At 40.5% G+C, this 15,902-nt stretch overlaps 1 protein-coding gene and 1 long non-coding RNA gene across 12 annotated transcripts in view; one reads left to right on the forward strand and one right to left on the reverse strand.

Moving 5' to 3' along the window:
• Positions 1-658: 658 nt before the first annotated feature.
• myt1b (myelin transcription factor 1b) overlaps positions 659-15,902 on the reverse strand; it is a 138,783-nt gene continuing 123,539 nt past the window's right edge. For 7 of the 11 annotated variants that reach the window (XM_086276054.1, XM_086276053.1, XM_086276051.1 and 4 more), the window contains 11 exons: positions 15,004-15,258; positions 14,244-14,398; positions 6,767-6,829; positions 6,312-6,380; positions 4,557-4,619; positions 4,149-4,229; positions 3,342-3,563; positions 2,673-2,764; positions 2,415-2,518; positions 1,631-1,774; positions 659-1,496 (listed from right to left, as the gene is read on the reverse strand). In XM_086276054.1, coding sequence (XP_086132180.1) covers positions 1,353-1,496; positions 1,631-1,774; positions 2,415-2,518; positions 2,673-2,764; positions 3,342-3,563; positions 4,149-4,229; positions 4,557-4,619; positions 6,312-6,380; positions 6,767-6,829; positions 14,244-14,398; positions 15,004-15,258 — 1,392 coding nt within the window. In that variant the 3' untranslated portion in view covers positions 659-1,352. The remainder of the gene's footprint in view (positions 1,497-1,630; positions 1,775-2,414; positions 2,519-2,672; positions 2,765-3,341; positions 3,564-4,148; positions 4,230-4,556; positions 4,620-6,311; positions 6,381-6,766; positions 6,830-14,243; positions 14,399-15,003; positions 15,259-15,902) is intronic. The other 4 variants (XM_086276063.1, XM_086276052.1, XM_086276055.1 and 1 more) reach the window with 3 other exon arrangements.
• LOC147305404 (uncharacterized) lies at positions 9,651-15,887 on the forward strand. The gene is made up of 3 exons (XR_015126539.1): positions 9,651-9,775; positions 14,333-14,420; positions 15,036-15,887. It is a non-coding gene; the product is annotated as an uncharacterized LOC147305404 (long non-coding RNA).

A 15,902-nucleotide genomic window follows, 5' to 3' on the forward strand; every position in this document is an offset into this window, starting at 1 on the left:
TAGCAGAGGATCTTTAAGACTACTCAGACTCAACTGTCACATCACGCACATAAATAACAAAATAAATATACAGCCATATCAGTCAATTTCTTTCATATTAAATAAATAATAAATACATACTTTCTTTTTGTTTTCATCTCCTCATCTGTGTTTTTTTAATGTAACAGAAAGAACACAAACAAAATAAAAACGAGGAAAACAAGAGCAACAAGCCAAAAAAATATTTTTTTTTACTGTAAAATTATCAAAAAAAATTTGAGTCTATTATAAAATATTTGCACTTAAAAAGGATTTTTAAAAAGTACTCCAAAACAAACTATGCCTTGTCATTTATCTATATAGACTTTTAAAATATTGACGTACGACATCTGCAAATTGCTTTTTGACCTTGATAATCAGTAAAGATGCATTTGTATGTGTGTGTTTCACTAAACAAAGTTAATAAATAGATTGCTTCAAATAAATAAACCTCAATAACATAAATGGCAATAAGTTACAATTTAAAAGTTCACAGGTATAAATAATTCATATATAACAATAATTATTGTACCACAAAAACTAGTCATTGAAATGAAGTGCAATTCCTAGGCTGATAAGTACTATAGATATGACTAACTGAATTCGAAATGTGTGCACACTATTACTATCATTTTATTGGGGGGGGGGCTGCAGCGTTTAAATCTAACTTGCGACCTTGCTCGATGAGGTTTTTTTTCCCCACTGATGATTGCTGCAGTAATACCACCAAGCAAACGCACATTCAGTTTGGTGCATGCCGGGGGGTGTGGTGCGAGTATGGTTGTGGATCAGAGAGATTTTCAGAGCCGCAGATGCTTGCCATTGAGAATGCTACAGGAGACAGTGGCGTTGGGAGTCTTCTGCTCCAGTTAGTGTTCCTCTTCCTGTCTCCGGGCTCTGGTGAGCAATACTCGAGCCTCGCCTGTCTCAGTGTTCCGGCCGAGGAGAAATGCTAAAAAACTGACTGACCAGTTGCGAAACCCTCTCCGAAAAACAGTTAAGGACACAAAAGAGACAACAGGTAAACATACAGTATATTTAAACCCCCAGATACAGCTTCTAGTAACATGGATCTTATTCTGGTTCCTCCTTTGAATCCCAGCAGCAGCATGATGTGGATTTTGGTCCGCGTCACTTTTCTTCAACAGAGTGCTCCCTGGGTTGATTTTTTTAAGTTGCCATTTACTTAAATAACCTGAATTCCCTTTTTTTGTTTTTGAATCATATTTCGATATATCATAGAGCTTTTCAACCTCTCTCCTTCCTGACTCCACCTCCACTGTGTTCTCCGCACTTTGGGACAGTTTGCGTTCTCCATTTGTATGTGTGGAGCCTCAAACCTTGATGCCCTTCACAGCTTTGTTGATGCTCTCCAGCAGAGCCTTGTTCTCGGGGCTCTGGAAGCAGTCCTTGTTGGTGTACATGTCAGTCAGGGTGCTGATGTATCTGTCAAAGTTCTGCTCTGTGATTGGCTCCTGCTGTGGTGCAAATGAAAACCAATCTCAACTGAGGGGGGCAAACAGAAACAAGGCTCCACACGCTCTTCAGCGCACCAGATTTGCCTTCAAACAAATGCACAATCAATGACAACAGGGTGTGAATGCGGACTTACCATGTGCGGCAGACGGATATTAGCCAGGCTGCGGATGAGGGCTCGGCTCAGACCAGACAGCTCCATGAACAGAGCCTCATTCTGCTCCTCAATCATCTTATTCTCGTGCTCAATGCTTTTCAGGTTCTTCTCCATAGAGGAGATCTGCAACGCACAGCAGCAGACCATCAGCAAATGTTTTAATATTCAACTAGAAATTCATATCTATTTAATAACAGCTGTGGTGACTGGCAATGTAGTGGCCATAGTCCAGACATTATACAGACATTTTTGTCTTCTCTAGTGGCTCGCACCATCTTCATTGTTCCTGGGTCCACAAATCTAATGTTGGTTCCAGTTCAACATTGCAAGTAACCAGTCAGATTGTAGCGATGACATAATTTTGGGATGTGGAAACACCATGCATCACACATCACAACAATGTGATTGGTCAGATGCAATACTGATACTGGACAATTTTTACCCATCTTTAAAGTGTCCTGCTGCCTGCAGTGCTCTTTAGAGTCTTAACTGCAGAAACTGTAATCCTGGTAAAAGACGTTCCAGATAAATATCCTCCTAAAATTATAGTTCTCTATTCATTCTCAACAGTGTCATGCTTATGAAACCAAGGTTTCATAAGGTGGTGACAGTGATCAATAATTACTTTATCTCTTTCGCAAGAGACTGGCTAAGGTAGGCAGTACTGCTGTTGCATGGAGAAACTGGAGCTCCTCGAGAAAACAAGAGCATACACTGAAGATCACACTAAAGGGAAAAAAAACCCCCAACAACAAACACACACCTGAGTCTGCAGGTTGACCATGTCAGCCTCCATTTCATTGTTGGATTCATTAAGGTCATTAATCTCTTTGTTGAGCTGCTTGATGTCCTCATCATTGTCCAAAACTAAAGGAGAGGCGAAGAGAAAAGCACGTTTTGCAAAAAAAAAAACCCCCAAAAGAAAACAGAAAAAAACCTCTATTCTAACATTGGCATTTTTATTATTTGACTCAGTAACAAGGGGGTAAACACATAGATTTTTCTTAATTAACCATCGTACCATCACTGGCTCTGAACTTAGTGCTCAGATAGTCTTCTGTAGGGAACTTGGCCTTCTTCTTAGCATACAAAGCTCTGGGGCATCCTGAGAGGCTGAAATGAAATTCAGAGAGGGTCAAATTTAACATTACATCTACATAAAGAACATTATAAGTTACAGTGGCATGTGTTAGTTATATACTGCTGCTATGGGGGAAAAGCTTAGCCTAGAAAAATAACTGGAAACGGCAAGACAGACTATTTAACACATGGTGAAAACATCTCAATATTCTTATTTAACTTTCGACAAAGCAAATAAATATTTCCAAAGTGTTCAAGTGCTCATCTTTAACTATCAAGCTGTAAATTAGCTTAACTTAGAATAAAGACTTGACTACGTTTAAATCAGTTTAAAGTTGAAAATGACCAACTTATGGGGTGTTTACAGAGATTTGCGTATTCTTCTTTGGGTCAGACATAGCGATTTAAAAATATAGTATCAAACTGAAGCTTTACATTTTAGCATTTGTGATAAATTTTTAAAAGAGATAACTAAATAACTAAAATATCCACACATTAAAAAAGAGAGATTCAGAGATACTTGGCCGTTGGCTGCATTTTATAAAATCTGAATTCCTCATTTAATCGATTTGTTTCAAATTTGAAGATACTGATCAAAGCCTAAGCTTACCTGCGGTGTGTGAGGAAACTTCCGTTAGCATGTCCAGAGCCATCACAACCTGGGGTGGGGCAGGTTGGACCCTCTGTCTTGAAGGCCTTCCAGTTGAATGGCGTGCCATTCAGAAGACCCTCCTTTTGTCTACGGGCCGCCAGCGGGCACCCGTAAGCGCTACGATGTGTGGCGTACTTTCCACTGATGTGGCCCAGGCTGTCACAGCCCGGCACCGGACATCTGCAGAGAGCAGAGGTGGTAAGAAGAAGAAGAGAGGAGAAGAAAAAGTATGGAAGACAGGAAGCAGATACGGAAAGAAAGAGAATGACGGGGCACAAAGGTTAGACAAGGAGAATGCAAAAATGAAAGTAAAGCGAAAACTAAGATAATTCTTATCTTAAAAACTGAAAGGTTTTTAGCAGTTTTGCTAAATTCTGTATTGGACATATTATTACAATGCAAGATATTGCTGACAAATGAGCTATTACAATTTGGTACATGCTTTCTCCACATACTGTTATATTAACAGTTTTGTGTGCAATATGAAGCCCATGTATTTCTTATGTAATAACAATGTACTCTGCAATAGTCTACCATGAATTATATTCAGAATCAGTATCTGCAGTAAGTGTATTTTCCCATGAGTAAGTTGATTCAGTTACGGGGACAGATCACTACCTCTGCATATGATTCACAGTGACTTTCCTCTCTTTCTTTCTCTGTCTCTGTCTCTCTCTCTCTCGCTCTCTCTTTCCTTTATTGCATTTTAGTTTTACCGTCAGTCATGCTAAAAGCAGACGTTATGACTTTCTGAGCGGTACGAACTTTAAAAGCTCGGAGTCCTCCTGGTTGTCCTTGGCAGGAGTTTTAATTCCACTTTTCTTGGCACGCGGGCACCCAGAGAGACTGAAAACAGAAAGTATGGAGTTGATAACATAGGGCTGGAAAGAAAAGGTCTGGTGAAGTGATTACTTAATAAAGGAAGAGAACATGGTAAGGAAGAATAATTTTACAGAGGTTCTTCAACCAAATGACAAACCAAATCCATTGAAAAACGCCTAATATGGATGAAAATAGGATTATGTGTATGTGGTGCCTGTCTAATCTATCGTGAACTGTCGCTAGGCCTCTCTGACTAGCTATACATATGTATGTTTGTGTATGTGTGTGTGTGTGTGTGTGTGTGTGTGTGTGTGTGTGTGTGTGTGTGCACGCGCATTTGTGTTCTGTTACCTTCTGTGTGAGGCATAGTTTCCTGTGATGTGACCTGAGCCGTCACATCCGGGAGTGGGGCATCTAGGGAAAAAAAACAAAGCAATGTTCAAAGTTAGGCAGAAAAAATTAACACAGGGAGTTTTCACAACTGAAAACTGAGGTTTACTATTTATCTGCTTAATCTTAAACAAACGATCACAATGTGTATATTCAATTCAGTTCCGTTTTATTGATATACTGCCAAATCACAACAATAGTCACCTCAAGGCCCTTAATATTGTAAGGCCCTAAAACAATACAGCAAAACCACATCAATCAGATGGCCCCCTGTGTGCAAACACTTTGGCAACAGTGAGAAGGAAAAACTCCCTTTTAACAGGAAGAAACCTCTGGCAGAACCAAGCTGAGGGAGGGGCTGAGAGAGGTGTCTCCCAGATTCACCCACCCTTGAAACCTTGAGACACTAAAAGTCTAGCTGTTGTTTTAGACTCCCTTGGTACCGTCAGCTCATGAATGGCACACAGCTTTCTCAGCTGCGCCTCACAAAATCAGAAATCATATTTCTTAGCCATTGCAATACAACTTTCATTCTAAAAGTGACCTAATCTGCTAACATGGAAGAGTATAGTTTCAGAACCACACATCAACGCCGCTCTTTTCTCTCTTCTCTTTCCACTCGCCCCTTCCAGACCGGGTCTGCCTGAGGCGTCTTCATGTTAAAAGGGAATTCTTCTTTCCCACTGTTTCTAAGTGCTTACACATAGTTGTCTGATCTTTGAGGTTCTCTGTCTAATCTTTCATTATTATTATTATTATTATTATTATTATTATTATTATTAATAATAATAATAATAATAATAATAATAATAATAATAATAATAATGTTGTTGTTGTTGTCTTTACAATAATAATGAACACTTGCTGTGAAGTGGTGCTATATAAATGTAATTGTAATGACCAAGAAGTTGCTTCTGTTCATAGATGTTGTGTTTTCAGTGGGAGAAATGTTTATTTTCATCTAAGTGACTATTTCAGTCAAACACCAAAGATCTTGTCTAGTCCTGTCTTTCAAATAAGGCCCATGGTCAAAATTAATCCACTGATCTTAAAAAAATAAAATAAATTCAGCCCTTTTTTCCCTTCTAGGCTTCAGTTTCCTCCTTTCTGATACGCACACAAAAAACTCTCTCTGGACTCTGGTTTAGTTCTGAGTGATCATCATTGAACACATATCATCCCAATCCTGCCCAGCCATTTACACCTTGTATTTGTATTAGAACTGATTTTAGGATTTTATAGATCTATAATTTTTTTTAATGTATTTTTTTTATATTTGTCAGCTGCTTTTCAGCTTACCTGTGTATAATTGTATAACTGTGTTATAATTGATTTATTGCTTGTTTTAGTATTTATCAATTACATTGATAATTTGCATTTTGTATTGTATTGTAAGCTCTGATTTCACCGTGCTATATGAAAAAGTTATTCTAGCTTTCCAGGCTCTTTGCCATTCGAACACACCCGGTATCTGTACATGTTGAGCTGTGAAAAGCCTTTGTAAGTTTCATTCACATTTACATGAAGTAATTGAAGTGAAAGCAAGCACAGACATAGGAAAAACCACCATGACAGATGCAGCGGTAGCACAGAAAGCAGCCAGCAACAATAGATAAGTTAACGTCAGCAGAATGAAGTGCTGTGGTGCTGGACAGTGTCAGTAGCAGTGAGCTGAAGTGGCAGCGAAAAGGCAGTGAAGGTGTAGAACAGACATACTTGAGTTCAGGGGTGTGGGCCGCCATGAGGGACCGAAGGCTCTTATCAGCGAGAGGACACCCAGACAGACTGAGAGAGAAAAGACAGGCAGAGGAAGAGAAGGACGAAAAGGGGGGAAGCAAGGGGTGAGAGGGGGTTGAAAGGAGAGAGGAGAAAGATGTGAGTAAAGGGAAATCAAGAATGCAAGGCATACCAAGGTCATTTAGCAAGAAGAGGACAGACAGCAAGAAGTAAATTACTGATGCATATCAAAGTCAATGACCGTCTTTGCTTCCTGGGCTCACGCTACATTATTGCCTCTGGCATGTCAGGATCAAATAAAATGTTTGAATTAGTCTCGGTGTGCCGGCTTTGGAGTGAGAAGCAGAGGGAGAGTCTCAGTAGATCTAACATTTCATGTACAAGCTTATATAGAAAGCAGCAGTGCACACTAGTGCCCGAATAAGCCTACATACCTGCGATGGGACGCATAGTTCCCAGTGATGTGGCCGCTGCCATCACAGCCAGGTGTTGGACACCTGCAGAGGGGACAGACACGCAGTTAGCAGTGGCAGAAGGAGAAAGCGACAACTTTAGGGATTAGATGTACAAAGTTATTTTTTATAAAGGAAAAACAGAGGCTGATCATACACCTATATTCACGGCAAATATGTACATAGAGTTTACATAGAAGGTCGTTAGTTGTAAGGTTCCCATAAATACCTGGGGGTAGTACATTTGTACACACTCTGATGGAACGATCAGAGTGTCACTACCCTTCTCACAAAGCACCAGACGTTCAGGGATGATTTTTATCCCGGTTGGCTGGTCATGGCCTTAAACTCACATCCACAGAACATCTAAATGTGGTTGAAAATTGCAATGTGAAAAGTCATCTTTTCAGGATGTTACAACAAACTAGTTTCAACCTAATTTCACTAATAGCCCACTGAGCAATTTTCTGTTTATCAGAGCTTTAAAAGACGTCTAAATGGTACATGCTAAAACAGGGTTACATGTGGTTCAAGGGTCAATGTTTAGTAGATTTCTACATCACACCGAGCAGGTTGTTTGTTTTTTTCCAGAGCAAATACATGTGTCTGTGTGTTCTAACTTTAATAATTGATTAACAAAGGATTGCGGCCAGACTATCACGCAACATTCTCTCTCTCTCTCTCTCTCTCTCTCTCTCTCTCTCTATATATATATATATATATATATATATACATATATATATATATATATATATATATATATATATATATATATATATATATATATATATATATATATATATATATATATATTGCTTAGAATTGTACAAGATCAACAGAACCTAAGAGCCTTCATCAGGAACTCAATGGGGATGTGGCGTACAACACTAGAGGCCAACTCCAAGCCCATAGCACAAGTCACCATCAAGTGCGGGATCTACCAAGGAGATGCTCTGTCTCCACTGCTGTTCTGCATAGGCTTGAACCCCCTCAGTGAGGTCATTAACAAGACTGGCTACGGATACAGACTACGGAATGGAGCAGCTGTCAGCCACCTCCTGTACATGGATGACATCAAGCTGTATGCCAAGAATGAATGAGACATCGATTCACTGATCCACACTACCAGGCTATACAGCAATGACATTGGAATGTCGTTCGGACTGGAGAAGTATAGTCGAATGGTAACAAAGAGAGGGAAGGTAGTCAGAACTGAGGGGATTGAACTACCAGAAGGCCACATTGCAGACATAGAGGACAGTTACAAGTACCTGGGGATCCCGCAGGCAAATGGGAACCATGAAGAGGCCGCTAGAAAGGCTGCAACCACCAAGTACCTGCAGAGGGTCAGGCAAGTCCTGAGGAGTCAGCTGAATGGTAAGAACAAGATCCGGGCCATCAACATGTACGCCCTGCCCGTGATCAGGTACCCTGCTGGGGTAATAGGCTGGCCAAAGGAGGAGATAGAAGCCACTGACATAAAGACAAGAAAGCTCCTTACCATGCATGGAGGGTTTCACCCCAAGTCCAGCACCCTGAGGCTGTACGCTAAGCGGAAGGAAGGGGGCCGGGGACTGGTGAGTGTCAGCACCACAGTCCAGGATGAGACAACGAACATCCAAGAATACATTGGGAAGATAGCCCCAACTAACCGAGTGCTCAGTGAATACCTCAGGCAGCAGAAACCCAAGAAAGAGGAGGGAGACGAGGAACCATCATGGAAGGACAGGGCCCTGCACGGTATGTACCACCGGCAGATAGAGGAGGTGGCTGATATCCAGAAATCCTACCAGTGGCTGGACAAAGCTGGACTGAAAGACAGCACAGAGGCACTAATCATGGCAGCACAAGAACAAGCTCTGAGTACAAGATCCATAGAGGCTGGGGTCTATCACACCAGGCAAGACCCCAGGTGCAGGCTGTGTAAAGATGCCCCAGAGACAATCCAGCACATAACAGCAGGGTGCAAGATGCTAGCAGGCAAGGCATACATGGAACGCCATAACCAAGTGGCCGGCATAGTGTACAGGAACATCTGTACCGAGTATAACCTGGAAGTCCCAAGGTCAAAATGAGAGATGCCCCCAAGGGTGGTGGAGAATGACCGAGCTAAGATCCTGTGGGACTTCCAGATACAGACGGATAAAATGGTGGTGGCTAACCAACCGGACATAGTGGTGGTAGACAAACAGAAGAAGATGGCCGTAGTGATCGATGTAGTGGTTCGGAATGACAGCAATATCAGGAAGAAGGAACACGAGAAGCTGGAGAAATTCCAAGGGCTCAGAGAAGAGCTCGAGAGGATGTGGAGGGTGAAGGTAACGGTGGTCCCCGTTGTAATCGGAGCACTAGGTGTGGTGACTCCCAAACTAGGCGAGTGGCTCCAGCAGATCCCGGGAACAACATCGGAGATCTCTGTCCAGAAGAGAGCAGTCCTGGGAACAGCTAAGATACTGCTGGGTGTTTTTATATATATACATATATATATATATATATATATATATATATATATATATATATATATATATATATATATATATATGCAAAATCGTTGCACCCCTAATATATATATATATATATATATATATATATATATATATATATATATATATATATATATATATATATATATATATTAGGGGTGCAACGATATTCGTATCTATATTGAACCGTTCGATACAGTGCTTTCGGTTCGGTACGCATATGTATCGAACAATACAACATTTGTAATTTATTTTATCAACTTTCCTTCTGACGATGCTGTCTGTGTTGAGCGCTCAGTGAATCTGCGTTCGACTACTCCGCCTAGGCTGCACTGTCGAGCGCAGATCCACTGAGCGCTCAACACAGACAGCATACTCAGAAGGAAGAGCGCAGGGCAAGCTAGCAAGACAGAAGTTAAGCTCTCCTTGCAACATGGACCTCCCCCACCCTCATTCAGATCTGGCATTTGGAATTATTTTGGTTTTCATGTGACGTATGACCCTGAAGGTAAGCGAGTCATGGACTAAAGTAAAACAGTACGTTGGATGTGCCATGCAATGCTCAATTACATGGGTGGGAAACTAGTGTGTTAGCGCAGTTAGCTCGTTAACGTGTTGGCCGTCTAGCCCCATGCACGGGGCAATCGGCGGTAGCTCGTTAACGGAGATTTGCCGTGTTGTGGCGTTAAGGTCATTTCAACGAGATTAACCTGAAAGCACTAGTGGGAACACAACGAATATGACTGCACATTTACGCCGACATCATCCTAGTGCAAAGACAAAAACAACAAGCATGCTACTAACTTTAGCCGAGTCATTTAGACAGCTGTTAGCACATGATTCTCCTTATGCTGCTGAGAATATAGCCCAGAAGAAGCGGATAGTATAGCTTTTATTTTGGAAAGAGACATTTCTCTGTAATAAACTCTCTTTTCCAAAGATGAGTGATTCCTCAATCAGATACAGGGCTTGCAATATTGCTAGCCCGACGTCCCGGGGCTAGCGATTTTTCCAGTCAGGCTACCAAAATCTATCTCTGCCCTGCCCGTCGGGCTATTGTAGGAAGGAAAAATATATGTCAATGCTTTTGCATTCTTTCAGAAATGTAGCTGGGTAATTATGTCATTGGCATCGGTGAGCCACTGTCAATATGTGACATATTGAAATCGCGTTTGAATTTGCGTTTGTTTTTTTGCTTTCACTTTGCAATCGTGCGAACTGTGTATAGAGAGCGACAGCACTGATCTGTGAGTGATGATAATTTGTGCACCAATTCCTCTGACATCGTCTTATTAATCGTTAGCTTACTATGCAAACATGACAAGTGAAATCTCCCGCAGCAAGCTTAAACATGTGAGAGGTTGATCGCGCAGAGAATCGCTGAGCTTATGTGAGTGCGTGTGTAAAAGCAGCAGGATATATATTTTAGTTCTGCTGAGCCAAATAAGACAGGTCAGGGTGAAGAAGTGACAGCCAAAGAAAAGCTTACCACAAAACGGAGAAGTTATGACAAATCAGACTATAAGGCAAAAAGAAAGTGCAGCTTTATGGTTTCATGGACAAAATAATTTCTGTGGCTACAATATGACAAGCTAAATAACCAGGGCTGCACATAAGTGGTCCGCAGGTGCGCATTCGCTGTCAAAATAAAAAACACGCACAAGGGTTAGGGTTAAATTTAAAAACTGTACTTTTGAGTTAAAATATATATTTATAATTTTAATAAATGACAAATTAAAAAGGCATGAACATTTTTTTGTATCGAAAAAATATCGAACCGTGACACCAAAGTATCGAACCGAACCGAACCGAACCGTGAATTTTGTGTATCGTTGTACCCCTAATAAATAAATAAATAAATAAATATATATATATATATATATATATATATATATATATATATATATATATATTTTTTTTTTTGCAAGCTTTTTTGTGCGAGTCTCTGGACAGTCAGAACGGTGGTATAGTGGTGAGTATTACTGGCTCAACATGAGAAAGTTCTGCTAGTCAACAGAAATCTCTTCTTTAACTTTTATTTAGAACTAAAAGGATGTCTTTTTCTACATCCCTTTTCACTGATCTTTGTACTGAACTGTAGGGATGGCAAAAAAATCACTACAGCACAGTATCGATATAGGAACACTAAACATTGATATTTTTTATGAAATTAATTAAAATACCATGGGAGCACTATGAACAAGAGTGCTGATTAAATGTGAAGATATGTTAAAACCGAAAAACCACCACTTAGCTTGACAAAGCTACCTCATAACGAAGTGCAAGTTTATGGTTTTAGTCACACGAGTAAAAAATACAACATCAACCTTTGTGCATCTACAAAAAAGATCAGTGACTTGTGACTATAGTGAATTTTGTCACATTTGGTGATCAGTTGCAACTCATAGTGATGGCTTGAGGGTGTTGATTGCAAGGTGATTGGATTGCACAGGTTGCCTGATAGGAGGCTACATTTCTACAAGCAGTCTGCAATCACTCTCAGAGAGATTGTCAAAGATTTGCAAATAACTGCTATTAAATGTATACATTTATAAATTCAGACAGATTGCCAGCATGTTGCCATCAGTCTGAATGAGTCTGTCAATGAACACAACGCGAGGGGCCTCAACTCTGGTTTTGTTCTGCTTATATTCCTATGAAACAGAAACGTTACAGTTAAATGTGAATTTCTGTCTATTTAGACAGCAAATGGATATGTGATTTATCACAGTTAATTGCTGTTTTATCAAAAACAGATTTCATGTAATTGCCAACTTGACCTCATTCAACTGCAAACTGGTAGCAGATTGATAGCAGACTGACTCTTATAACAATTTATGGCAGGTTTTAGTGACAGTGTTGTTTTGCTGCAAAAAGAAAAAACATATTCAATAAAACAGATATTGACAAAGTGTAAATTTGAGGGAATATTTTGTAGTTTTAAAAAGGTGATAAATTACAGTATATGTTATTGCAGTAATCAGGATGCAAAATGTTAAAAATCACAGTAATACTGTAACTGAACCCTGACTCCTCCCTTAGTAATGCTGCAATTATGATGCATTGAGTATTTTTTCCTCACCTTTCTCCCTCACTATGTGTTAATAGACCTCTCTGCATTGAATCATACTTGTTATTAATATGTGGCTCTCTTTCAGAGCATGTATTTCATCCTGTCTCCCTTCTCTCTCCTCAACCGTTTGCAGCAGATGGCCCCGCCCCTCCCTGAGCCTGATTCTGCTGGAGGTTTCTTCCTGTTAAAAGGGAGTTTTTCCTTCCCACTGTCACCAAAGTGCTTGCTCATAGGGGATCTAATGATTGTTGGGTTTTTTCCTCTGTATGTATTAAAGTAGGGTACTTTACAATGTAAAGCACCTTGAGGTGACTGTTGTCGTATAAATAAAAGTGAATTGAATTGAATTGAATTAACCTTGAGTTCAGTTGAGATATTATGATATTGTTGGGTATGTATCGATTCCCTCTACTAACATAAAGAGAAAACTTTTTCATTTTTTAGCCAAATCTCAACATCATGTCTAATAAAATCTTCTTCTTCTATTTCCTTTAAATTAGTTTTTTATGATTATTTCTTAACCTGGGTTGATGTAATTAAGCACATATAATCTTATGTCTGTGAAGGTTCTCAGTCATCCAGGTCATCGTAGTCAAAGGAGCTTGCAAAGAAAAGCACCTGGGTCAAAATCAAGACACAAGAAGTGGAATCCTTCACTGCGCACATTAACTCTGTGGATAAAAACATCAAGTTCACCAGGGAAGACACAAAGGACAACTGTTTGCCTTTCCTGGACTGCGCTGTGCACATTGAAGAGAATGGCAACCTCAACATCGAAGTTTACCGGAAGCCCACACACACGGACCAGTACCTCCTGTTCGACTCCCATCACCCTCTGGAACACAAACTTGGAGTAATTAGGACCCTACACCACCGGGCAGAACATGTTCCCTCTAAGCCTGAAGGAAAAAAGAAGGAACACACACATGTAAAGGAAGCACTCAAAAGGTGCGGCTATCCTAAATGGGCATTCTTAAAGTCAGCAAAGAGGCACAGAAAAGAAGATCAGACACCAGCGAGGGAGGATAAGAAGGACAGACGCAACAACATTGTCATCCCCTATGTAGCCGGTGTATCAGAAAAACTCAGTAGAGTTTTCTCCAAGCACGACATCCCGGTGCATTTCAGACCCAGCAACACGCTCAGACAAAAACTGGTTCACCCGAAAGACAAAATGCCAAAACACAGACTTAACAATGTGGTGTATGCTGTACAGTGCAGCGAGGAATGCCCAGACCTCTACATTGGAGAGACCAAACAGCCACTTCACAAGCGCATGGCACAACACAGAAGAGCCACCTCCACAGGACAAGACTCAGCAGTCCATCTGCATCTTAGGATAAAGGACACTCTTTCGAGGATGCCAATGTTCACATTTTGGACAGAGAGGACAGATGGTTTGAAAGAGGAGTGAAAGAAGCCATCTATGTCCACTGTGAGCGACCATCTTTGAACAGAAGCGGGGGTTTACGACACCAACTCTCTGCCATCTATAATCCAGTTTTGAGATCCCTTCCCAGACGCCTTAACGCCCACTCACATCCTGGGCCATCTGACCTCAGGAATTCGCATGATAAGGTGGGGCCAGGTTTCACAATGAACTCACCCGAAACTCTGGCTGATTGGGACCCACGCCCAGTTTCACACCTTGGCTCAGGCGATTAGAGGATCATCAGGGGGTCCTTTTGTCCCTCTGTGGGGGGTTACTCCCACTAGGTTTATATCTGGGACTCTCCACCATTTGACCTTAGAACTGAAGAAGCTTCTCGGATGAGAGGTGAAACGTCTTCAAGCAACTTAAAGAAGTCCAGACGCTTTTCTTTGCAAGCTCCTTTGACCACATATAATCTTGTTACCCATCAGGATATAAGAATGACTTCTAACTCATTGCCTTATTACTTACGAGAGCAACTCCTTCTTGCTATCTTTGGGCTGAAATTTGACCTTGAAGCTTGGGGTTGTGACCTCTCCTGGGTATTTCCTCTCCTCTAGGCAATCCTGCATCATGTCACAGTCCTCTGGTTCGGATGAGACGTACGACTGGCCGGTATGCTCCATCTGAAAAGTGATTAACACACTGGTAAATCCACTGCAGGCCTTTTGCTCTTTAAATTGTGGCTTGACCTATTATCTGAATTTAGTTTTTTAAATATCTGCTTCCAGGTAATAGTTTGCTATTGTATATCTGAATGCAAGCAAAGAAACTTTGCAAACACCATGTGCACACAATCCTCTTTTATTCTTTTGCAGACAAGTGATGTTTCCAAATGCAGAGTGTCCTCATAAAAAATTAACATTCAAGGCCCTTTATATTTCTTTTGAAAAAGTTCAAAGGAGTAAAAATTAGCATATGCCAAATCCAGGATGGTGCAATGCACCTGACACACTACCTCTGTTACACAGTGCAATGTTTTAACTGTACAGTAACTCTCACATTTCAGTGAAATAAATGAATAATACAAAGAGGAAAAGGGAACAGGGAATAAGAAAAGGGAATTACACAAAGACAAAGTGATGTAAACAATTAAGAGTTTTTCATTCAAAAGGCTTAGGGGGAATTTTGTCTGTTGTTATTTATGTCGCAATATCTCCTCTGTGAGTAACATCTGAGGAAATACACCGTGTTTGGAGCTCGTACTTTTGTTCTGTCTAATTGTACTGACCTCGTCCATTTCCTCCTCTCTTTGACGGTTAGGTTTGGTGTAATCCAGAGGTCCCTCCCAGTCCTCCTGCTTGTAGGTGTGTATGCTTGGTGATGTCATCCCGCTGTTTCCACCATGATGCAGTGAGGAAGAGGAGGAGGAAGGGTCTGGAGACCGAACGCCGGGGCTCGTCCCAGACAGACTTCCCTCTCGTTTAATGGGTTTTTTCATGCTCAGGTCCAGGGTGCCGTTCTCATCCACTTCAATGTCCATTTCCTGGAGACAATGCAACAGGAATTTATAGCTGAGCCTATGTTATTACCTGCTTATAAGTATCCTTGTAATTTTCAGTTGAGCCCCAATTTGAGACTTCAACAAATAAATAATTTTAGACAAGTGACAGTGAAGTACCAAATGAAAAATGATTAATAATATCCCTATATGCCCACTTTGAGGGTATACTACACACGAAATAGTCTGCTGAAATCTGCACTGAGATACCATTACAGTAGAATTTAATTGAGCTTTGGGCATACAGAACTTAGTCTTACACACATTCATGTCATTATTTGAAACTTTTGCCCTGTTTGAAACTTGAGTTTTAAAATATATTTGTTTTTATTGCAGCTCACTCTGTATATGAATGCAATTATGCTTTATTTCCTGTTAAAAACTTTGGAGCTCAGTGCATAATCTGGGAGAAAATTAATGGAGAAACACAGCTAACTAATACATCTAATTAAGTATTCTCAAATGTGAATAACTAATGCAGTCTCCTCTGGTGCACTTCACTGTATATGTGAGGCAGTCCTGTGTGATGATGATTGGGATTATTTTAATTACCCTCTTGAGCAGATTCTGATGCAGCGCTACATATCTGCCTGAATTCTAATTTCATATATTCTAAATAAAAACTGAAC

This window comes from Aulonocara sp. 'chitande type north' Nkhata Bay, linkage group LG20, assembly GCF_057382095.1.
Source record: "Aulonocara sp. 'chitande type north' Nkhata Bay isolate Kocher_YH1m ecotype deep benthic linkage group LG20, A_spYH_male_GT1.1, whole genome shotgun sequence".
Classification (NCBI taxonomy): Eukaryota; Metazoa; Chordata; class Actinopteri; order Cichliformes; family Cichlidae; genus Aulonocara; species Aulonocara sp. 'chitande type north' Nkhata Bay.